General features: G+C 42.1%; 1 protein-coding gene across 3 annotated transcripts in view; it reads left to right on the top strand.

Moving 5' to 3' along the window:
• The window catches only part of TMF1 (TATA element modulatory factor 1), a 44,369-nt gene extending 23,474 nt beyond the window's left edge, over positions 1-20,895 (top strand). For 2 of the 3 annotated variants that reach the window (XM_001510284.6, XM_007655461.4), the window contains exons 6-17: positions 1,207-1,349; positions 1,803-1,969; positions 2,908-3,064; positions 3,407-3,499; positions 4,111-4,267; positions 8,717-8,909; positions 9,547-9,616; positions 9,855-9,947; positions 12,028-12,147; positions 13,031-13,183; positions 15,168-15,293; positions 17,999-20,895. In XM_001510284.6, coding sequence (XP_001510334.1) covers positions 1,207-1,349; positions 1,803-1,969; positions 2,908-3,064; positions 3,407-3,499; positions 4,111-4,267; positions 8,717-8,909; positions 9,547-9,616; positions 9,855-9,947; positions 12,028-12,147; positions 13,031-13,183; positions 15,168-15,293; positions 17,999-18,142 — 1,616 coding nt within the window. In that variant the 3' untranslated portion in view covers positions 18,143-20,895. The remainder of the gene's footprint in view (positions 1-1,206; positions 1,350-1,802; positions 1,970-2,907; positions 3,065-3,406; positions 3,500-4,110; positions 4,268-8,716; positions 8,910-9,546; positions 9,617-9,854; positions 9,948-12,027; positions 12,148-13,030; positions 13,184-15,167; positions 15,294-17,998) is intronic. The other variant, XM_007655460.4, reaches the window with a different exon arrangement.
• Positions 20,896-23,923: the final 3,028 nt, after the last annotated feature.

A 23,923-nucleotide genomic window follows, 5' to 3' on the forward strand; every position in this document is an offset into this window, starting at 1 on the left:
GACCTAAGAGTCAGGGGACCTGGGTTCTTATCCCGACTCTGCCAATTGCTTGCTGTGTGACCTTGGGCAGCATTTAATTTCTCTATGCCTCAGTTCCCTCAACTGTAAAATGGGGATTTAATACCATTTCTCCCTCCTCCTTAGACTGTGAGCCCCTTGCGGGACAGGGACAATGTCCAACTTGTATCTACCCCCTGCTTGGGGCAGTGTCTGACAAAGTGCCTTACAAATACCACAAAAAAATTAACTACTGTGGGGGACCTTGGGCAAGTCACTTAGCTTCTATATTCCTCAGTTTCCTCGTCTCTAAAATGAGATTTAAATACCTTTTCTCCCTCCCCCTTAGACTGTGAGCCCCATGTGGAACCAAGACTGTGTCTAATCTGATTATCTTGTATATACCCCAGCACTTAGTACAATATTTGATACATAGTAAGCACTTAACAAATATCACCATTATTATTACTACTACTAGTGAAAGTTATTCTGGAATTCGTTTTCTATCTAATTTCCGAGCCTCTATGTCATGTGCCAAAGATAAAATAGCAGATACAGTCTAAACAGTGGATGAAACTATTCACATTTTGATCTTCCAAGTAAATAGGCATTATTTTCTCCATGACAAAATGACCTGATCCTTATGACCAATAATTAAATAGTAATTATAATCCCTGATAAAATAATTTAATGTAATAAAGATTGCAGTAGCCATTTAGAATGCTAGCAAAGAGCTTTTGGAAAATCTGACCCAAAGAGGATAGCTAAATACTCAAATTAGAGGCAGAGCTGGAAATATAAATAAAACCCATAATTCCTGATCTCTTGTTCCAATCAATCAATTTGTGGGATTGCTCACCCGATGTATGCAAAGCACTCAACTAAGCTCTCAGAGGAGTTCAACGGAAACAAGATACCTGTTCTCTGTCTCAAGGAACTCACAATCTGTGTTCTACTTTAAAAAAAAAAAAGTATATTATTCATTATCTTTCTAGGTAGCCCAATTTTCCGAGTTACCTTCCGACTAGTAGGCTAGGACTGATTAGTGTGTTGCTTGCTTGAGTTTGTTCAGTGTATAAAGCAGTACAACAAAAGGCTCTCTTTTGTTCTGATAGAGTTAGGGAGTAAACAGGCACTGGAAGAATTAGATTACAATTACATTCTCTCTAATTGTATGGTAATTATCCCTCGATGTTTTTTACTTATTAGGGGAAAAGCTTTCAAAGCAACAGCTACACAATTCAAACATCATTAAAAAATTAAGAGCTAAAGAAAAAGAAAATGAAAATATCAATGCAAAGCAAAGCAAGAAGAAGAGGGAGCTAGAAGAGGAATTGCAACATTTAAAACAGGTTGGGAATATTTGTAATTAACTTCTATCGGTTTTCACTTCATATCTGTCTCCCATAAACGTGGTTCTTTGCATGGAATAGTGTCTTTCAGTGTCATGCGAGAGAGGTTGCGGATGTAAAACCTCATCTGATAGTCTTATGTTTCATTGCAATGAAGACAAATCTTAAGGATTTATCCAGGAGATTTTATTGGCTCCAAATTAGTGCATTGCATGGTTCTTTGTACTAACTGTTTGAATGTCAGATCCCACAATACATCAGTTTGTATGTTGATGGGCATGCATCAGTCAATCGATGGTATTTATTGAGCACTTACTGCATGTAGAGCACTGTGTTAAGTGCTTGGGCGAGCACAGTACAACAGAGTTGATAGACATGATCCCTGCCATACATGTGCACTTACGATTAAGACCACTTAGAAACCAGTCTTTTTTTTTTCCACCTACAACATAGGTTCTCGATGGCAAAGAGGAGGTTGAGAAACAGCATAGAGAGAACATTAAAAAATTGAACTCCGTGGTAGAACAGCAAGAGAAGGATCTTGGCAGACTCCAAGCAAATATGGATGAGCTTGAAGAAAAGAACCGAAGTGTTCAGGCAGCACTCGATAGTGCATACAAGTAAGGGAAAGAATGGAGACATATCAAGTGTTGTACTTTGTTGTGGAATATTTTTTTTTTAATATTTACAATGTGACATGCTCGAGTTAAAGATGCAAAGCCTCTGCCCTGAAAGACATTAATTTTATTTTAATAGTCTTTATAATTGCCCATTTTTATAATGTGCTTGTGTCATATGGCTATTGCAGGTCTTTGGGATCATGTTAAGGTCTGGTTTACAGTTGGTCTGTCTCTTGGGTCTAATAGGAAGAAATGGAGTGGCCTAGTGGAAAGATCGCGGGCCTTGGAGTTAGAGGACCTGGGTTCTAATCCCTGCTCTGCCAACTACTTGCTGTGTGACCTTGGGCAAGTCACTGGACTTCTCTGGGCTTCAGTTTCCTCTGTTGTAAAATGGAGATTCATTACCTGTTCTCCCTCCTACTTAGGCTGTGAGCCCCGTGCAGGACAGGGACTGTATCCCACCTAATTGACCTGTACATACTCTGGTGCTTAGAACAGTGTTGACGCACAGTAAGCACCACACAAATGCCATATATAAAAGAGCAGGGGAGTGGCGGGGGGAGATGCAGCATTGGGTCCTTTTATGCATGGTCTCTTTATTTTGAATGGCCAGCCTCCCTGCATCTTGGCTCCTGCTTCCATGCCTGTGTTTACTACAGAGACCTGAGAAGAGAAAGCAGAGAGAGAGTTTTTGTGTGTGTGGCAAGGCGGTAGGTATAGTCTCTCTGTGACATGTTTGAGGCACTGTGGATTTCTGCAAAGAACCTTTTCATGTATCTTATAATGACATTTTGTCATGTTACGTGGAGTATGTAATGTCCGTAATGACGTGTGTTGCTTCCAAGTCAACAAAGGGCCACTCGATGTTCTCTAATGACCTATATAATAACAAGACTCCATTCTCTTAATGGGTAGATCTTGTTTTGTTTTTTTTGCAGAGAACTTGCAGATCTCCACAAAGCCAATGCTACAAAGGATAGTGAGGCACAGGAAGCTGCTATTAGTCGTGAGATGAAAGCCAAAGAAGAGCTCTATGTAGCATTAGAAAAAGCTCAAGAAGAAGCCCGTCAACAACAGGAAACATTAGCAATTCAAGTGCGTATCGAAGGATGAATGAAAGTCTTACTTTTGAGTTAGAGCGCTTAGTTTTTCCAAATATTTAAGTATTTTCTGAAATTCCTTTGCTGTTGTACATTATTGCTGAGTATAATTACACATTTTAAAAGGCATGTATCAGAAAGATCCTTGAAATTGCCAGTGCTAGACTATTGAATAGTTACAATCCTTCATCTGAATGTGATCATTTCTCAGTAAACTGGATGTGAATTCATTTTTTAATAAGATTGTTGGTGTGAATTTCACACAGAATATGTGGCTAAGCAGGAGCACGATGGAAAAATTGATTTTGGACATGATTTTGATCTATTCTGATTTAAGGTGGGAGATCTAAGGTTGGCATTGCAGCGTACAGAGCAAGCAGCTGCGAGAAAAGAAGATTATTTACGCCATGAGATCAGTGAACTGCAACAGGTGCCGTAGTGGTAACTGGAAAAATAAATGTACACCATCATATTTAAACTCTGCCTATGAAAATAAAAATTTGGAACATAGGCTCTTAGGAAATAAAGGATGGAGTGTTGTATTTCTTTATGTATTTCCCTAAGCATACAGTGATAGGAAGTGGTAAAATAGAAAGGAAGCCTAAAAAAGATTGATTTTTTTTTTCTCTTAGGGAAGGCAAGCCTTGCTTTTCTGGGGCAAATTATCCAGGATTAATGCCCTTTTTATTCCCTGCCTTTGGTTATTTTTACCTTAGGTGGGGAGGGAGAGGGAAAGGAGGTTAAAACTTAGATTTTTTTTTTCCACCGAGTAGTAGTATTTTTGTTTGCCTCCCATGTTAGAGTATAAACTCCTTGTGGGCAGGAGGCGTGCTGCTTCTTTACTGTGTGCTTCCCAAGTGCCAGTACAATACACTGCACCAAGTGGACGCCCAATCAGTACTTTCATTCCTCACAGTCCCTTATTAGTCTTAGAGAGATTCTGGGTTAGCACAGAGCTCTGCACACACAGAGTGCTCAGTAAATACCATTGGTTGATAGTGATTGACATCCATAGTAATTGAATAAAATTTCATAATTCAGAGACTCCAGGAAGCGGAGAACCGAAACCAGGAACTGGGCCAAAGTGTTACATCTGCCACGAGACCATTACTTCGGCAAATAGAGAATCTGCAAGCAACTCTGGGAACACAAACAGCATCATGGGAGAAGTTAGAGAAGAATCTTTCTGACAGACTTGGTAAACTACTTGGTGAAACTAATAGGGAGAAGGGGACTAGGGTACAACAGTAGTAACAAATAGCACGTGTGAATGGAGACCCAGGCAAGTATATTTGAAACATGACATGATTCAGCCAGTGTGACTGGCAAATGAGGATGTCAGTATTTTATTTCCATATGCAAAAATGATGTGTATATAAAAACATAGGTTTATTGTGCTGATGAAAAATGACATGCACAACCATTGCTTGTTTCTGTCTCCTCTCCCTCCCCCTCAACATTTCAACATTTCCACCCTCCCCCCCCCCCAAAATCCTGAAATCTGATGTTTCTTAACAGAAATCATGAAATACTGGAAGGGGTCGAATTAGGGAAAGTGTGTGAAATTGTTTGATTCTGCCTGTGCAGACTTGGATTTTTGGCTGTCAGATTGTTTTGTCCCATATGCTTTTGTGATGGGCTCCCGAAGCTGTATGAATGGCACGTCACGTCTCTATTTTCTGCGCCCACTTCCTAGTGCCCTTTGTGGTAGAGCCCGATGAGGGTTCTTTGCTCCACCCAAGAGTCCCAAGTCTTTCTGGGTAGGTTGAGCTACCACAGAGCTGAACCTGATTTTGGTCAAATGGCCAGGTTGAGCTGGTACAAAGGTGAACCTGATTTTGGCCAAGTGGGTTCAGTTGTCACCTGTTCTGCTGCCCTCTCCCCTGCCCAGTCCCTCCCCACCAATCATACTGTGGTTTCAGGTCAGAGGAAGTGGGGTGGCTGTAGCGGAGAGCACTATTACCTTTTTGCACATGGACATTGATTTCAGTGGGCTAGCTGGAACAGCCACTCACGGTTGAAAACCATGCATGTGTATAGGAGTGCCATCTGCAAATGATCCTGGACCCAGGTCGTGGTGAGCTTCCAAGACTCCGACATAGCCTGTGGGCCAGGTCTGGCTGGGCTCCTGGTTTCAACCTGTGTAAACGTACCTACATGATCCGAAAACTTCAGTCCAGCAAGTCCGGCCCGTGACCCGACCTGAGCAGACTCCTAAGAATCGGAAGGCTCGAGCTGGGCCTTAAAATACAACAGTCTACAGAGAGCCGCATCTCACTTGGAGGAAGATGTGGGGAGGGAATGTGTCTGTTAATATGGTGTTATCGCACTCTCCTAAGTGGTTAGTACAGTGCTCTGCGCACCGTAAGCGCTCAATAAATAGCGCTGGTTATTGGTTCAGCCTGCTATACTGGCTTGATACCTCGGGGCTAACTCAATTTCATTCAGGGCTCTATCTCTTCCCTTTTTAGTTAAGGAAATCTAGCACAAGTGGCAATACTTTCTTTGGCTCTTTTTGCATTTCAGAACGTAACAGTTGTATTCTAGCCCAAAGACAGTGGATAATTACGAACTTCAAGTTTTTTCTCGTTTACTGATATATGTTGAGTGCTTTATGTCTAGCACTGTACTTGCAAAAAAGATTGGAGGCAGGGGCCGGGGGGAGGGGTGGTGGTTTTTTGTTTCCAGATCCTAATCAGTATGGAATATTCATTTTTGAAGCACTGAGGTTCAAAGGCTTTCTTCCACTTGCTTCTTTATTGGAGTCTTGGAAGTTTAAGCTTGTTGTGGGCAGGGAACGTGTCTACCAACTCTGTTACACTATACTCTCCCAAGTGCTTAATGCAGTGCTCTGCACACTAAGTTCTCAATAAAATGCCATGGAGTGACTGAATAAAAGTTTTAGTGTGGGGTAAACTGTACTCTTATTGTTGAAAAAACGTCAAGACCACATAGTCATGAAAGTCATTGGATTTTATAGACACCGCCTATGATTTGTAAGGTCACAGTCCTTTGCGGTCACAGCCTGTGGTCAACCTGTACTGATCCAGAATTTTCAGAAAGGGCTCTGGGATAAAAGTAATGAGACATGGCCCCAGAAATGTTTCCCATGTCTGCCTGGGCCTTTCCCAGAAAGCATTGGATGGACCCACGTAGTGCAGTTTACCACTTGCAGATTCGGCTCATAAAGGAATTCTACATTAGCAAAATCCTCCCTAAAAAAAAAAAAATTATTGACATGCCTATTAAAAGCAGGAATGCAGTATTAGCATGGAATCATATTGCGATATAGAATAATGCTAGCAAAATGACCTGCATAGTAAGAAGTGCTTATGAGAAGTGCTTAGGTCATGCTGATTCTTTTGACGATCTGTCCTTTTACTATAGCATACTCTCCTCTCCCCCCGCCTCAGGGCACGCCCTTATTCCCTCTTAGCTAGACTACTGTAATAATTATGGTATTTGTTAAATGCTTACTATGTGCCAAGCACTATACTAAGATACCGTGCCAAGCACTATACTAAGATACCAAGATAATTAGGGTGGACACAGTCCCTGTCCCACTTGGGGCTCACTGCCAAAGGGAGAGGATGAACAGGTTTTTCAAATGAGGAAATGAGGTTTTTCAAATTTTTCAAATGAGGAAAATGAGGCACAGAGAAGTAACTTGCCCAAGGTTCCATAGCAGGCAAGTGGTGGAGCCAGTATTAGAATGTAGGTCCTCTGGTTCCCAGCTCCATGCTGTAACAGCTTCCTTACTAGTTTCCTGGCTTCTAGCCTTTCCTCTTCAGTCTATCCTGTGGACAACTGCATATATAATCTTTTTAAAGTGTTCTTTAGAGTACCCCTTACCCATCGCCGCTTATATAAAACAAGAACCTCTCACCATTGGTTGGCTATCGCTCACTTATTTGCTGTTTTCCCACTATGCTAGAGCAGAATTTTTGCTCCTCCCAAGCCAGCCCTCTTAATTGCCCTTCCCTCATGATTCTCCCACCTCCAGCCCATTGCCCACTGAAGTCACTCCCTTGTAATCTGCTCCCCGCCTTCAGCATCCCCAAACTACATCCCTGCCTTCCCAAAAAGCCCTTTGGTTTCTTCTGTGCCATTTCATCAGCCAACCCAGCCCTCATTGTCTATATTTGTGAATTGAAATATTTAGTCATTTCTACCTACTCTCACTTTTGCCAGTCATATAGTGATACATTTGTCAACTGTCTCCCTGATTAGATTGTAAGCACCTTGAAGGCAGGGATTGTGTCTTTTACTATTGTATGTTCCTCTAGCGCCAAGTACAGTGCTGTGCACACAGTAGTCACTCAATACTGCTGCAGCTGCTGATGGGACACCAGACAGGTGGTTTGCTTGGTGCCGGGATCCTTGGTGCCACGGCCAGCGTGGCCACCGCTGCCAAAAGTGGGACCATTCTGCGGATGCTGCCAGTCTTGATTGTGCTTCTGTGGGAGATAGGGCCGAGGTGGTGGCCTGGTAGGTGACCAGCTGTCCCTCAGGGTTATTTGCCATAGGCCTGCACCTCCAGGTCTGCCACAGGCTCGTCTGTTTTTTTGGTTTTTTTCCCCCTCCTTTGCCACCTCTCTGCCTAACCTTGGAGTTCCCTTGTTGGATTATCCCCAGCTTGGAGCTGACCAAGCAAGATTCATTTAGGTTGACAAAGTGGGAATACTTGCATGGCTTGAGTGGTGTGTGTACAGCTCAGGAAAATACTCTTTAAAGGATAAACCCCCCTCCCCCCAACCCTTTAATAAGAGCTTTAATCCCCATCAATGATGACTGTAGTAAGTAGTGCCTATTATGTGCTGAGTTCTGTAAATATAATTGTGATTATTTTCTTAATGATAGTATAATTGTGGTTTTAAGTGCTTACAATGTGCCAAACAGTGGGGTAGATACAAGAAAATCAGATCATGTACAACCCCTATGGCTCCAGTCTAAGGTGGGAAGGAGGGAGAACAAGAATTTAATTTACATTTTACAAATGAGGAAATTGAGACACAGAAATGTTAAGAGACTTGCCTAAGGTTAAACAGCAGGTAAGTGGCAAAGCTAGGATTTGAACTCAGGTTTCCCCTCCCAGTCCTGTGCTCTTTCCACTAAGCCAGGCTGTATTTCCTTGTGGCTTGGTAGAGTCATACTGATGAATATAGTAAAAATACTGATGAATATACTAAAACTTCACCAATTGTGTGTCTCTGCATCTCTTTTATTCTGCCTAGAGTCACTGGAAAACCAGGTTTCCTCTGCCCACTTTCCCCTGACCCTCTTCCTTCTCCTTTGCTGAATTCCTGCTGTCTGCCGATCTCTTGCCGTTTGCAGCTTTAACTGAAGCTTTGTTAGCCAGTTTGGATCCCAAACTTCCCTGTTTAGATCAAAAGTTGTCCCGAGGCAGCAGTAGAAGGGGGCAAAGGTAGGAAAAACAGGGTCCGATTATCATGAAATCTGGATTGTATCTATTAGTGAGAATTTATTGTTTTGGCAAGAAATTAAACCCATTTTGAGTGGTGACACAAAATATGCAACCAGATGGAGGTGCCCACTTAGAGGTGTCTGGTGTTATTCTGCAATTACAGATGAAGTTTAAATCAGGTAATGATCTAAGATTGTTTGTGCAAATTTTCCTTGGTAACAGGTGAATCCCAAACCCTGTTAGCAGCAGCAGTTGAGAGAGAACGCGCTGCTGTAGAAGAACTGCTTTCAAATAAAATCCAAGTGTCTTCCACCGAGTCTCAGAATTCTCTCTTGAGGCAAGAAAATAGTAGATTTCAGGCTCAGCTGGAAGCAGAGAAAAATAAATTCCAGAAGCTCAAAGATGAAAATAATAGGTGAGCTGTATTCTTTCAATATTGCTGTTTATTGAGCCAAATCTTTTTTTAGTTAAAAATCGGTTAATTTCATCATTGGTTTCACAATTTCCTACACAATATGTAATCTCTCATATAATGCGGTAAAAAAATTATGTAGGCTTTGTAAATTAGAAGTGCTTTCATTTTTCTCATTAACATCCTGAAAGATTAATATGTATTTGTTTTAAAAGGTTGTAAAATGCACTGACCTGAGCATGGCTGTGTAGTAGAGATTTTGGAACTATTTTCAGTTCAGTCATCGATTCTATAGAACCTTCACCTACCTCGTATATAATTTAGATCTATGTTTATAGAGCTAAAATACCGCCTCTGCACTAGTGCGTAGTTCTCTCTAGTGAATTATCTAAAGTCTGAAGCCCTGTCCAATGCTTTTTTCTTTAAAAAAAATTATAGCTTGAAAAAATAGGATTTGTTGATTTCATGGAAAAAAAATGATCTCTGCTATAACTCCAGTGTTCAGTGGAATATACATTTATAATTACTATTAAATGAAGCCTAGATTGAGTAACAAAACATAGTGAATGAATTTCTCAACTCGGTTTAGTTTTGTTGTGGCTCCATTACAGACATGTTTTTCTTTATTTTGGCTTAATAGGTGCCAGGTGGAACTAGAAAATTTGAAAGATGAATACTTCAATGCCCTTGAAGAGACAAGGAAAGAAAAGGTATTTCACTTAGTGCTATAGCTCCAGTCAGCTGAACTCTGAAAAGATGGACTGATATGTGATGAAAGTGGGACAGGATGGTGAAACATATGGGAAGCTTCCACAGAATTGTCCTCCCTGCCTCTGAAATGTATTAATAATAATATAAGGCCTGCCCTTGACTTTATCAGATTGTTTTATTCTAAAAGGCCTAGCCGGTGGTAAATTACTGATCTTGTATTTTGTTTTCCCTCTTTAGGTGCTCTTAAATAGTCAGCTAGAAATGGAAAAAATGAAAGTTGAACAAGAAAGAAAGAAAGCATTTTTTGCCCAAGAAATGGTAAAAGAAAAGGTATTGAATTTTTCCCACTTTCCTTTACTCCTTTGTAGCAGGTATAGTGACTTCCCCCCTCCATATGATTCTGATGTGAGATCAGAAGTACTGCTTTAATAATAATAACAGCAGGTAAATGACCCATCTAAGGTCACACAGCAAGCAGGAATTAGAACCCTAGTCTCTTGACTCCCAATCATGTGCTCCCTCCATTATGCTATGCTGTCTAGCCCATAGTGACCTTGGAACCTGGCCCTGGAATATGGTGAATTCATACTATTCTGGAGATCGCCAGGCAGCAGTTTAAGCTATAGGACCACTTTAAAAAAAATCCCTAAATAAGCAAAAAGATGTGCTACTCCTCTGAATAGAGGAGCAGCATGATTTAGTGGATAGAACATGGGCCTAGGAGCCAGGTGGACCTGAGTTCTAATCCCAGCTCCACCACTTTCCTGCTGTGTGACCTCAGGCAAATCACTTAACATCTCTGTGCTTCAGTTGCCTCATCTGTAAAATGGGGATTAAGACTGTGAGCCCCATGTGGAACATGGACTGTGTCCAACCTGATTAGCTTGTGTCTACCCCTGGCACATAGTAAGCACTTAACTCCTAATACCACAATTATTCCTATGTACCAGGCACTATACTTAGCACTGGGAACATAACCCCTGACTCACCTGGGGTTCACAGTCTAAATTGGAGAGGGGAGGATTTAATCCCCATTTTATAGTTGAGATAACTGAGGCAGAGAGAAATTTTGATTTGCCCAAGGTCAGGAACAGTAGGCGAATGGCAGAGCGAGCATGGGGCACAGGTCCCCTGACTCCCAGATCCATGTTCTTTCCACTAGGAGCCAATGCTTTCCCGCTTTTTGGTGATTTTAGCAAATTAATTGAAGCAGCCGGGTAGGCGTAGAAACATTTGGAATTGTCTGATTTAAATGTGTGATGTGAAGAGGCTGGAAGGTTTTGGATTTCAAAACTGTCCAGAAAGTGGATATCTATATAATACCATTGGTTCGTGGTTGAATTTCGTAAAAGCCAATTGAAATGCTACTTTCTGTTGAGCTTAAACATTTTCCTGAGAGTCCGTGGGAGAGTATAATATAACAGAGTTGGTAGACCCAGGGGGAGACAGACTTTAAATCAATTACAGATGTGTACGTAAGTGCTGTCGGGGTGAATGAAGGGTGCAAATCCAAATCGTCTCTCGATTATGACGGGGGGGGGAGTTCCAAGGCTGTAGGGAGGATGTGTGCAAGGGATTAGCAGTGAGATAGACAAGATCCGGGTACAGTGAATAGGTTGGCATTAGAAGAGCAAAGCAAGGTCATTATCTCGCTGACCTCCCACCTTCCTGTTTCGCCCCACTGCATCCATACTTTGCTCTGACATTTTCCTAAAAAAAGTTCAGTCCATGTCTTCCCACTCCTCAAGAACCTCCAGTGGTTGCCCATCAACCTCCCTATCAAACAGAAGCGCCTTTCCATTGTCTTCAAAGCACTCAATCATCTTGCCCACGCCTCTTACCACCCTGATTTCCTACTATGACCCAGCCTGCCCACTTGACTCCTCTAGTGCCAACCTACTCACTGTACCTCAGTGTCATCTAACTCGCCTCTGACCCCTTTCCCATGTCTTCCCTCTGGCCTGGAACTCCCTCCCCCTCCATATATACCAGACCACCACTCTCCCAACCTTGAAAACCTTATTAAGGTCATATTTCCTCTTAAAGTTCTTCCCCAACGAAGCCCTCTTTTCCCCATTTCCCTCTCCTTTCTGTGTTGTCTGTACGCTTGGATTCGTAACCTTAAGGCACTTGATATTCACCCCACGCTCAGCCCCGCAGCCCTTACGTTCATATCTGTAGTTTATATTAATGTCTGCCTCCCTCTCCAGGCTGTAAGCTCATTGCAGGCAGGGAACGTGTTTACCAACTCTGCTGTAGTGCTCTCTCCCAAGTGCAGTACTCTGCATTGATTGATTGATTGTCTCTAAAAATCAGGATAATTGCCTTTGATTTCTCCTACTAAAGCCATCCTTCTTGCCCTTATTGTTTGTCCAATCCTATCTAAGCTGTACTCTTCCTTACTTTAAAGGAACGTAAGCCATTTCCTTTTTCAACAATGGAATCTGTTTCCAGTACACCCACATTGTCACGCTCCAGTTCCATAAGTGGAGTTGATATGTCAGGGTTACAGGCATCAGTTCTGTCTCAGGTAATGTTTCATTTCTTAAATATACATTTCTGTGAATCAAGAAAAGGAAGCAGAAGGTACCAAAGAGACAAATGAATTTGTTTTATCCCAATCATTTACTAGCCACTTCTTTCTCCTCCTCCACTCATTATTGTCAGGACTGACTGAATTGACAGTAGGTCAGTTAAGTTGAAAAAAATTTTTTTTGGTGTTTCAGCATTAGGTAATTATGCTTTCTGCTTGGTAACGTTGCAGTAGTGATTAAATGTGTACAGGACTTGAATCTCATTGCCACTCACTGCTGCAGTTGTGAAATTCTGTCTGGTGGATAAGCTTATGTTAACAGAAGTGCAGCTGGTAGTCAGGTATCTGTGAACGGCAGGGTAGTTGTGTAGTTGTGGAGGCTGTGGAAAATGTGCTTCGACATGTTCCTGAGGTTCAGTCTTAGGCACGCTCTGAAATACACCTCGTCTCAGAGTCGTGCCAGGACTTGATAGTAGATGCCAAGTAATCTGGTGCTCATTGATGCAGTCTGCCCACTAGAACGAGACAAGGCTTCTCTTGCTCCACTGAACAAATGTTAGGATAGGGGCTGTGGAGGTGAGCCCAGACAGTCACTGCCCTGGGACCCCCAGCTTTTGCTCTCAGTTTTGGGCCTTGGCTAACCTGGAAGATTCTGCTTTCTCTGGCATAAACTGGAGCCAAGGGTTGTGGTTGGGGAAAAGGAAGCCTACTAAGTGCAGTTTTAGGCAGCTATTCCTATCTTCAGCTCCCTAATACTCGCTCCTCTCCCCTTCAGAAGACTTAGGGACTGGCAAACAGCCAGCTTTTTCATTTTTCTTGTGTGCATGTGTGTGTATTATATCCCTGGTGCGTGTGTTTATGCTTTGCTTCTTAAATATAGGATGAAGTCCATGATCATTCATTAGGACCGATGTGTATGTCTGCAAATGGAAGCAATCTCTATGATGCTATACGGATGGGAGCAGGATCGAGTATTATTGAAAATCTGCAGTCTCAGTTAAAACTAAAGGAAGGAGAGATCATTCACCTACAGGTATGAAAAAGATTAAATGTGCACCTTATCTAGACTGGTTCTCCTTGATAAGATGCATAAGATAGTAAGATGCTCCTTGATAGTAAATTAGGCACTTTGGGAGGTGTCTTAACTCTTTCCCATGACTTCAGTTACTGCCACGACGTGGATGACATCCAAATCTATCTCGCTAGCACTGACCTCTCTCCCCATCTGCAATCTCATATTTCCTCCTGCCTCTGTGTCATCTCCACATGAATGTTCCACTTTACTTTGAGTTCACTATGCTAAAAAAGGAGCTCTTCATCTTCCCTCCCAAATCCTCTCCTCTGCCTTTTTCACCACAGCTGCCAATGCCAAGCAGCATGGCTTACCGGAGGGAGCATGGGCCCTGGGAGTCAGAGGACCTGGGTTCTAATCCCGTCTCTGCCACTTGCCTGCTCTGTGTTCTTGGGCAAGTCACTTATCTTTTCTGTGCCTCCATTTCCTCAACTGTAAAATGGGGATTCAATACCTGCTGTCCTTTCCACTTAGGTTGTGAGCCCCGCGTGGGAGAGGGACTGTGTCCAATCTGATTAACTTGTATCTACTCCAGTGCCTAGAACAGTGCTTGACTTATAAGTGTTTAACAAATACCATAAAAAGCTACCATCTTCCCTGTTTCCAGAGGCTGAAACTGGCATTATCTTCAACGCTTCGTTCTCTTTTTCAACTCACACATTGTCTGTGGCTAAATCCTGTTGATTTTTCTTCCACACTTCCCAGGTTTGCCCTCTCCTCTCCAAATGACCACCAGTCTTGTTTGGGTGCTCTTCATAGCCCAACTTGACTACTGAATCAGCCTCCTCACTGGTCTCCTTGCCTGCAGCCTTTCCCAATCTATATTTTACTTTGCTCTGCAAAGCATCTTTCTAAAATGTTCTGCACCTGTCTCCTATCTTCAAAATCCTTTCAGCTGTTACCCATCCCTCTCCACCTCAAAGATAAATGCCTGACTGTTGGCTTTAAAGCACTCCATCAGCTGACTGCTCCCATTCTCTTCTACTGCATCCCACCTCACACCTTCCATTCCTCCCAAGCACATCTACTCACTGTGCCTCGTTCTGGACTCTCCCACCTACAACTCCTCCCTCATCCCCTTCCTTCTCTATGGAACTCCCTCCCCCTTCAAATCCACCAGACCTCAGCCCTTCCCATCTTCAAAGCCCTCCTGAAAGCCATCCTCCTTCAGGAAGCTTTTCCTAATTGTTCTTCTCCCCAGGCCAAATCCTCCCAACTAGTATCTGGGCCCTTTTGCACTGGAGGCCATTTAGGTCTCCCAGTCATTGTACATATATTGCTGCAGTGCACAAAATGGTTTCCTAGGAGTTCAAAAGAGTTAGTGCATCTTCCAAAATGCCTTATTTATTGTCCTCCAAAACAAAGTCAGGAAACATCAATAATCTTCCTTAAATCCAGTCACTGTCTCCTGGCATTCTTTTTTTGTTTTGTTTTAAGGAATTCTCTTTGATTTCTGAGTTTGAAGTGTGATGGGGTGGTTGTAACTACTTTTTCAAATAAACTTGGAAGATCGCAAGCACTAGTGAACTCCTAGGGAAAGAAGCACTGTAAGGGTACAGAGAAGCCACAGAAAATTAAGAAATCAGTGCTTCTTTCTAATTTTCAGTGGCTTCTCTGTACCCTTACCATTTTTTACAGTTAAGATCCAACTTTCTTAGCTAGTGGTGATTTATATTATGTGAAATGTTCCTGTGTTTTAGGAAATGTTAAGCTTGCAAATCTAAGAACAGACAATTTTCTATTTTAATGTGACAGAAGAAAATTTCAGGTTGTAACTAGTATGCTACTAGAAAAAGCTAAAATCACTCATTTGTAGTTAAGCTTTAGGTATGTTTTGAATAATGACTCTCTGAAGTAGCAATATTGTTTAACTGTGCCCAATTGAGTTACAAAATATAGTTAATTTGACAACTTAATTCACTCACTATGACTATTCTTTTCACAGTTGGAAATTGGGAATTTGGAAAAAACTCGATCAATAATGGCAGAAGAGCTGGTTAAATTAACAAATCAAAATGATGAACTTGAAGAAAAGGTGAAGGAGATACCCAAACTCCGGGCACAGCTAAGGGTAGGTTGTTGACACTTCACCCTCAGTTCTTAATTGTAATAGTGTTTTTATTAATGGATTTCAAAAGCTAACCTTCCACCTTGAACATCAAAGAGAGCACCCAAAACATACTGCACCTGCAAGGGACTTTTGGTGCCTTTGTGGGTAACAGAATAAGAAGATGGATAAACCAATAGTCCGGCCTCATATGGCAGGTCTTAGGGTCAACTAAAAGCGCAGAGAGAATATAGTTCATCACTTTCGTTTAAAACCAGAGTGCTTTAATTTTATTAGGTATTTTTACATAGAGCACTGAAAAAAGCACTTGACATGTTTTAAGTATTCATGCCTTCAATGCAACTTACCATAGGTTTCAGTCCGAGGCAAGATTTTTAATGAAAACTGAAAACATCACATGCCACTATTGACAGAGCCTTGCAATGGGTGTCATTGCTCGCATAGGGTTTGCTCCAAAGGGATGAAGCCATTAGCTTTTCCCCCATAGGTTTGTGGACGCTGTGGCCCTTGACCCCTTAGAGCCAGCAAGGGATCCGAGGTGGAGCCAAGATGGCGTCTCCATCTCTTGCCCCATGCTAGCAGATCCTGGCCAAAAACTGGGGCAGCAGAGAAGAAAAATACCAAGATTACAGACTCGTGAGATGGTGAGGATAGTGGTGTGGTGAACTGTGGAGGAAAGAAATTGGGAGGAAACATGAATTCAGTTTTGGATGTGTTCAGTTTTAAGTATCAGCATGACTTCTGTGTAGAGGTGATCTAGAGACAGAAGGAAATGTGAGGTTGCAGAGGCGGAGAGAGGTCTCAACTAGTAAAGTAGATTAGGGAGGCTTCTGCACAGAGGTGGCCGTTGAAGTCCTGGGAGTGTAGATTCAGAGAAGGAGACCTAGAACCGTAAACTCCTTGCCGGGAGGGAACGTGTCTGCCAACTCTTTTAAATTGTACTCTCCCAAGTGCTTAGTACAGTGCTCTGCACACGGTAAGTGCTCATTAAATACCATTGCTTGAGAAGAGAGAAGACACCCACAATTAGGGAATGGAAACCAGAGGAAAAGTCAGCCAAAGAGATTCAGAAGATTTTGTCAGGAGGAAAACTGGGAGAGGATTGTGAGAAAAGCCAAGGTTGGGTAGTGTTTCCACAAGGAAATGGTCCATAATGTCAAAGGTACCCAAGAAGCTGAGGAGAATTAGGAAGGAGAAGAGTCCATTAGGTTTGTCGAGAAGGAAGTCATTGGTGACCTTGGAGAGAATGGTCTTACTGAAGTGAAGAGGGCGAAAGCCAGACTGTAGAGGGTCAAGGAGGGAGTTGGCAGAGAGGAAATGGAGGCAGCCAGTTTTGATATAGCCTGTTTGAGGAGTTTGGCCAGGAATGGGAGGAGGGAGGTGGGGTGATAACTGGATGGTGCAGTGGGGTTAATGGAAGGGTTTGGTTTGTTTTTTTTTTTAGGATAGGGGAGATGTGGTCGTGTTTGAAATTTTCTAAATCAAGAAGTCTGATCATTTTGAGTAAATAGAATTCATTCTATTTTTACATCATTTCTGCCTTAAGGCAAATTTTCACTGTGCTATTTGGCCAGAACATTGTAATGCAATTTGGAATATTTTGATACACTGTTCTGTGACTTTTTTTGTCTTTTACAGTATTATGTGCTTACTTTGTATCAGGCACTGTTCTAAGAGCTGGGGTAGATACAAGCTAATCAGGTTGGACACAGTCCCTGTCCCACATGGGGCTCACAGTCTTAATCCCCATTTTACAGGTGTGGTAACTGAGGCACAGAGAAGTGATTTGCCTAAGATCACACAGCAGACAAGTGGCAGATCTGGATTAGAACCCAGGTCCTTCTGACTACCAGCCCCATGCTCTACTAGGCCACATTGCTAAAGAAAATTTTTGTGTATATGTGTGTACTTGTGCACAGCCTCAGGCCCGGTGAATACTGTCAGATTTTGCAAGAATGCAGCTCCCACATTATAGGAGAACTGGGTGTATTTGTCTTGAGAAAGGAAAATAATGCTTATTCTTGGGGGTAACTAATTGAAATTGACTTCTCTGAATAGCTTTTAAAAAGAGATTTGTAGATAGGACTATTCCTATTGGAACAGATTGAAATTGCCTTTATAGTGATAATTTCCTAAATTAGTCTTATTGACATTAAGAGTTATAAACATTTAAAATGTTTAATGATTGTCAGATTCTTTTAGCTTATATTGAATCCAAGGAAAGTTTGTGCACACTGAAGGAGAGAAATATGCAGAGAAAAATTTAAGTTCAAGTAGACTTAGCTCTTGATTTTTCAAAAAGGCCCACATGAATACAGTTCAGATTTTAAGGCGATCAGTTTATTGGCCATGGAATTATCACCAATTATGAAGATGCAGGTCTAATTCCAGATTAGCATTATGGCTTAGTATGAAGAGCACGGGCTTGGAAGTCAGAGGATGTGGGTTCTAATTCTGCCTCCACCACTTGTCTGCTGTTTGACCTTGGGCAAGTCACTTAACTTCTCTGTGCCTCAGTACCTCATCTGTAAAATGGGGATTAAAAGTGTGAGCACCAAGTGGGGCAACCTGATTACCCTGTATCTACCCCAGTGCTTGGCACATAGTGAGTGCTTAATAAATACCATTATTATTATTATTATTATATATTTTGTAGAATGCTATTTTTAAATTTGGAAATGGTAGTAATCAGATATATTGCTTTTTAGGATTTGGATCAGAGATACAACACCATTCTCCAGATGTATGGAGAGAAAGCAGAAGAGGCCGAAGAACTTCGATTAGATCTTGAAGATGTGAAAAATATGTATAAGACTCAGATAGATGAATTGTTGAAACAAAGGCCCAACTAACTGTTGGTATAATACTCTAATATTGAAGTACCTATAATTAAAAGTGGATGTGTAATATGTAAATTTAAAAGTACTGGTTCTTGTAAATTCTCTTAATATATTAGAAAATATGATTTTACTTTAGAGTTCAAAAATTAAATAATTTCTTGAATAGTATGTAGAACTGTCTGCAGTTAAATTATTTTGTGCAATATTTCACAGTTATTTTTGAAAAAAATCCCCTCCTTTAAGAGGAAATCTAAAAATACAACCAGTTTTTACTGCTGGGGGTATCTGTTAGTACAAAGGTTGTTTGCTTTATTCATATATCAATGAATGGTTTCACAACAATACAAGTTCTAGTAGAATTCTGAACAATGGAGACCATTTCTCTCTCCCGCTCCCAATTCCTATATAAATATATATATGTACATATACATATATATTTGACTTGGATATATAGTCATATAAATAAAATTACATGCCCTAATTGTACATACAAGCGCCTTTGGACTCTTCTCATTTTAGTCTTTCGTGTAGCTTTGATCTTTAACCATTAAAAATGTACATAAATGTTGAGGTGAAAAAGCTACTGATTATGGGTTGTTCAATTTTTATATTGAATTTTTAAAGAATTAAAAATGGTGATTTGTCTCAAATACGAAGAGCAAATATTTTAGACATTAATTTTCTGATTTTTCCTTTTATTGCTCTGAGGTTTAAGATATATATTGCATTAGATTCCTTTTTCTAAGAAGCTGGCAAACCACTCAGTACATGGAGTTAGAGCACAGAAGTGATTGTTTTCTTTTTTTTTAAAACCCATCAGAAGGGATTATGAGATGTTGAAGAATAAAAACGACTCATTTAAGTTCCAATTTGAGACTGTAGTTATTAGGTTTTAGTGTTTTTTAGAGATGCTGTTTTCACAGTGCTTCAAATAGGTTGTAGGTTGAAGTTTCCAATCCACTAGATTGGAAACTCCCAGAGGGCAGGGATTAGGCCTACCAACTGTACTGTACTGTACTCTCCCGAGCATTTAGTACAGTGCAGAGGCATACGGTAGTTGCTCAATAAATAGCATTGATTAATGGGTTATAGTAAATAGTTGCTGAAAGAAATTAGTCTTTAAGAATGGTGTGATTTGGACAAACATTTTTGCAATTTTAAAATAGATCATTTACAAGGTAGACTTGAACGGGGAGCTATAGAAATTATAGGAGCCATGGTCACCTGAAGAATACAATTAGTGATTTTAGTTTATTTTATAAGTATAATTTATGTTAGTGTTCATTATATTGTTTTCTCTTTTACATTTATTCCCAGGCTATTCTTATTACTATAGGTAGGTAGTTTTCCACTTTTTTAAAAAAAAAATCATATAAGGGCACAAAGGCAATATTGAGCACTTAGTTTTCTTTCTTGTATTGATTAACTTTACAATGGCCCAATTTTTGTCCTTATTTGTCCTTAAAATGAACTCTGCACTTGCACCTTAATTTCTTGATGAAATATTTAAGAATTTTTACTTAAACATTTTATAATACCCACCCCCATCCAACTACTCAAGGCAATTCATATACTAGCCATGTAATGTAAAATAATGTTGATATATTTTAATAGATAAAAAAGTTACATATATAATGTAAATGTTCCTTTAGTTTATTCCAATTTAGCATTTTAAGTTTTGATCTGTTGAAACTTAAAAATGGAAACATCTTATCTAAACCCTTGTTGGTAACTTTGGTATCATTTCTAGCAAGACATGTTATTGGGGCATGACTCAGTTTGATAATAATAATTGTACTATTTGTTAGGGGCTTACTATGTGCCAAGCACTGTCAGATCAGACACAGACTGTGAGCCACATGTGGGACAGGAACTAAGGGAGAGGGAGAACAGGTATTTTAGTTATTTCACTGATTTTTACATACGGCAGGCCGGTGGCAGAGGTGGGATTAAAACTCAGGTCTGCTTGTTTAGTAGTCTTGTTCAGGAAAAGTAATTGGACTGATTGTGTGAAAACCGTGTGATTTTCTGAAATCTAAAAATGAAAAATAATCATTACACATTGGAAAAAGCAGCTTTATAAATATAATTGATGCGGAATACCAGTCCTACAAATCTGTAGTAGATAAAGTTGAACAGGTGTTTCCTCCTTCCAGTTCTTTCTCCCTTTGCAGAGAGAATCTGAGTTGTAACAGTAGGGATTTGGTGTATGTTTTTGATGTCTATTTCTAACAGAATGTTTGATCAAGAAGTGAATGAGAGAATTAGGCAGTAAGTATATCAGTTGGGGTTGCTTTTTTTTAATACTGTATTTGAAATACTCCTGGCCGCAAAAAATGATCGTTTTAGAAATATGATCCTTTGAATTTTACAGTAGAATTAATAAAAAGACATCTACATCTCTTTTTAATGTTATGAAAAGAGCGTAACTATAAATCTATGGATCAGATTAATTCATTTTTGGCATAGCAACACAAAAAAATCTTGAAAGTGACCAGGTATGCTCCAAGTCTTCTTTATGCTTATGTTGTTTGTGGATGTTCTAGTGTAATGTTCATTTCTCTGCCATGAAAGTAAAATTCACATAGACATGGTTAGGTTTTTAATCATATAATTTATATACATATTTTAAGGGCTAATGGTATTAGAATCTGATTACTTTAGTATGATGCAAAAAGTGTATTCTTTGAGCTTTAGGTGTAAGATAATGTAAATCTGTAAAAAGCACGGGGCTGGATATAATAAAGAATTTTTTTTTCAAAAAACCTGTTTTTAACTCTTTAATCAAAAAATGAGATGAAGATGATTGAGCCACCCCGGGAGGAGGAGTCTTTGGGAAATGGAGCTGTGGAAAGAGGGACTCTTGCTTCTTTAGTAGGGCCATTTGCGGTCAAACCACAGCTGAGCCACTCTCCTGCTCTGGGGCCCGTACTTGGTGGGCTCATGGCCAGCCCTGATGATTTGAGCACATGAAGCTGCCTCTGGGTTGGGCCAGGAGGAACTTGTTGTGACCCTGGCCAGCTCTGGAAGTCTCTCTTTCCCTAACCTGTGAAGGGGGCAGGTTCGATCAGGGGTGATCATTGTAGGATGATGGCCCTGGGGTGGGAGCTTCTCTGTAATCGATTTATATTAATGTGTCTCCCTCTCTGGAGTGTAAACTCACTATGGCCAGGGTACATGTCTACCAATTCTGTTACACTGTACTCTCCCAAGCGCTTAGTACAGTGCTGTGCACACAGTAAGTGCTCAATTAATGATTCTCTCCCCTTCACCCTTTTACCCAGCAATACCAGTTCCAGGTCCCAATATTTATGTTGCATTTCTCCTCTCAAGGTCTCCCTTTTTCCTCTCTCCAACCCACTCACTATGCTTCTCCTCTTTCCTTGGGTCAGTCTTTTCTCTGGGTGCCCCTTGGACATGACTTAGCAAATTTAGAGAAACTGTAAAGTTCATTTAGATTCTGAGACTACTGCACAGCCATCCGGGTTAGACCTGGGGATGTCCCTGTTGGAAACGTTTCTCCTCAGCCGGTGGGGTAAACGGGTGACGCTTGGTGGTGCTGTAATCCCAGCCAGCTGTGTGACTTTGGGCCAGTTACTTCTCTGTGCCTGTTACTTCATCTGTAAAATGAGGATTAAAACTGTGAGCCCCACGTGGGACAACCTGATCACCTTGTATTCCCCCAGCGCTTAGAACAGTGCTTTGCATATCGCGCTTAACAAATGCCACCACTTTTTTTTTTTAAATTCAAGATCGATGTAACCCTCTGGGTACCGCTGGTGGCAGCCCCCTTGGCATCCCTGCAGAAGGGGCTGCCTGTTCCCGCAATGTGCTTCCAAGCTCAACCGACTGCGTTTCGGGCCCTTGATAGTGATGATGATGGTATTTCAATTCAATCGTATTGCGCGCTTACTGTGTGCAGAGCACTGTACTACGTGCTTGGAAAGTACAATTCAGCAACAAAGAGAGACAATCCCTGGATACAAGGGGCTCACCGCGCTTACTATGGGTTGGGCACTATATTAAGCACAGGGGTGGACACAAGCAAATCGGGTTGGACGCAGCCCCCGTCCCACGTAGGGCTCACAGTCTCAACCCATTTTCCAGATGAGGTCACGAGGCCCAGCGGGGAAAAAAAAAAGATGGTATTTGTTGAGCGCTTACTATGTGCCGAGTACTGCTCTAGGCGCTGGGGTAGATCCAAGGTAATCAAGTTGTCCCACGTGGGGCTCCCAGTCTTAATCCCCATTTTACAGATGAGGGAACTGAGGCCCAAGGAAGTGAAGTGACTTGCCCAAGGTCACACAGCAGACGAGTGGTGGAGCGGGGACTAGAGCCCGTGATCTGACTCCAGTCCCGTGCTCTGTCCACTCCACCATGCGTAATAGTGGTACTTGTCAGGCGCTTAGTGTGTCGGGCGCTGCCTCCAAAGCGCTGGGAAAGATATAGTCGCTGTCCCGCGTGGGGCTCACGGTCTAAGTAGGAGAGGCAGAAGAGGGAAGGAGGGAGAAGAAAAGGAGGCTGAATTGTACTTTCCAAGCCCTTAGTTCAGTGCTCTGCACATAGTAAGCGCTCAATAAATACGACTGAATGAATGAATGCTCTGCACACGGTAAGCGCTCAATAAATACGACTGAATGAATGAATAAAAGAGGGAGGCTGCCCTTCCCGGGAAAGGCCTGTTTTTCTCCCGGTCGTCGGGAGGGTCCGGTCTGCTCCTTGGCGCCCTCTGGCCCGGACCTTGGGCGGTTGAGGTTTCCGGTGAGCGGCAGCAGGCCGGTTATGACGACTCCCGCCGCCGCCGCCGCCGCCGCCTTTTGCTGCTGCTGCTGCTGCCGCTGCCGCCGCTCGGGCCGAGGCTTCAGGTGGGACGCGTTCGGTCCTTTGACAAAGGCGGGGCCGGGGGAGTCTCAGGCCAGACCAGTCTCCCCCTCTTCCCGCTCGCGGACGATCTGCTCCGGGACCGCGGGCGGCCCCTCCTCAGTAGTGCTCCGAGACCGCATGCGCCTCCCCCCCCCCCCCCCCCCGGCATTTGTGCGTGTTCTGAGAAGAAGGGACAGGGCGGGGTGGGAGAGGGAGACAGGCGGGTGTTCAGGACATCTCCTTGTGGACAGGAAACCTGAGCTCGTCGTGGCCAGCGAATGTGTGTGTTTGGTGTCGTCTTGTACTCTCCCAAGCGCGTAGCACAGCGCTTGGCACAGAGTAAGCACTCAATAAATACGACTGAATGAATGAACTCTGGATGGTACGCGCCCAGGTGTTTACTTAATACAGCGCTCTGTACGCAGGGAAGCAGCAGGACCTAGTGGGCGTGGCTCAGTGGAAAGAGCCCGGGTTTGGGAGTCAGAGCTCATGGGTTTGAATCCCGCCTCTGCCACTGTGTGACTGTGGGCAAGTCACTTCACTGTGCCTCAGTTACCTCATATGTAAAATGGGGAGGAAGACTGTGAGCCTCACGTAGGACAATCTGATGACCCTGTATCTACCCCAGCGCTTAGAACAGTGCTCTGCATGTAGTAGCGTTTAACAAATACCAACATTATTATTATTATTGGAGTACTACCGGGGCTTTAATTTGGAGAAAACACAGCAGACCAAAACGCTCAATCACCAACGTGGGAGAATTTCCACGAAACCCCTCTTATGCCATAATAGCCGTGGCACTCGAGGGCCTCTGTTTAGAGGGTGAAATGGTCAGCTGTTTATAGACCCCACAACCCACTCCAAATACTCTCACAACACAATCTTCATACAGATGGCACAACACACACACATACACATAAAGAACATATC

Source organism: Ornithorhynchus anatinus, chromosome X1, assembly GCF_004115215.2.
Source record: "Ornithorhynchus anatinus isolate Pmale09 chromosome X1, mOrnAna1.pri.v4, whole genome shotgun sequence".
NCBI lineage: Eukaryota > Metazoa > Chordata > Mammalia > Monotremata > Ornithorhynchidae > Ornithorhynchus > Ornithorhynchus anatinus.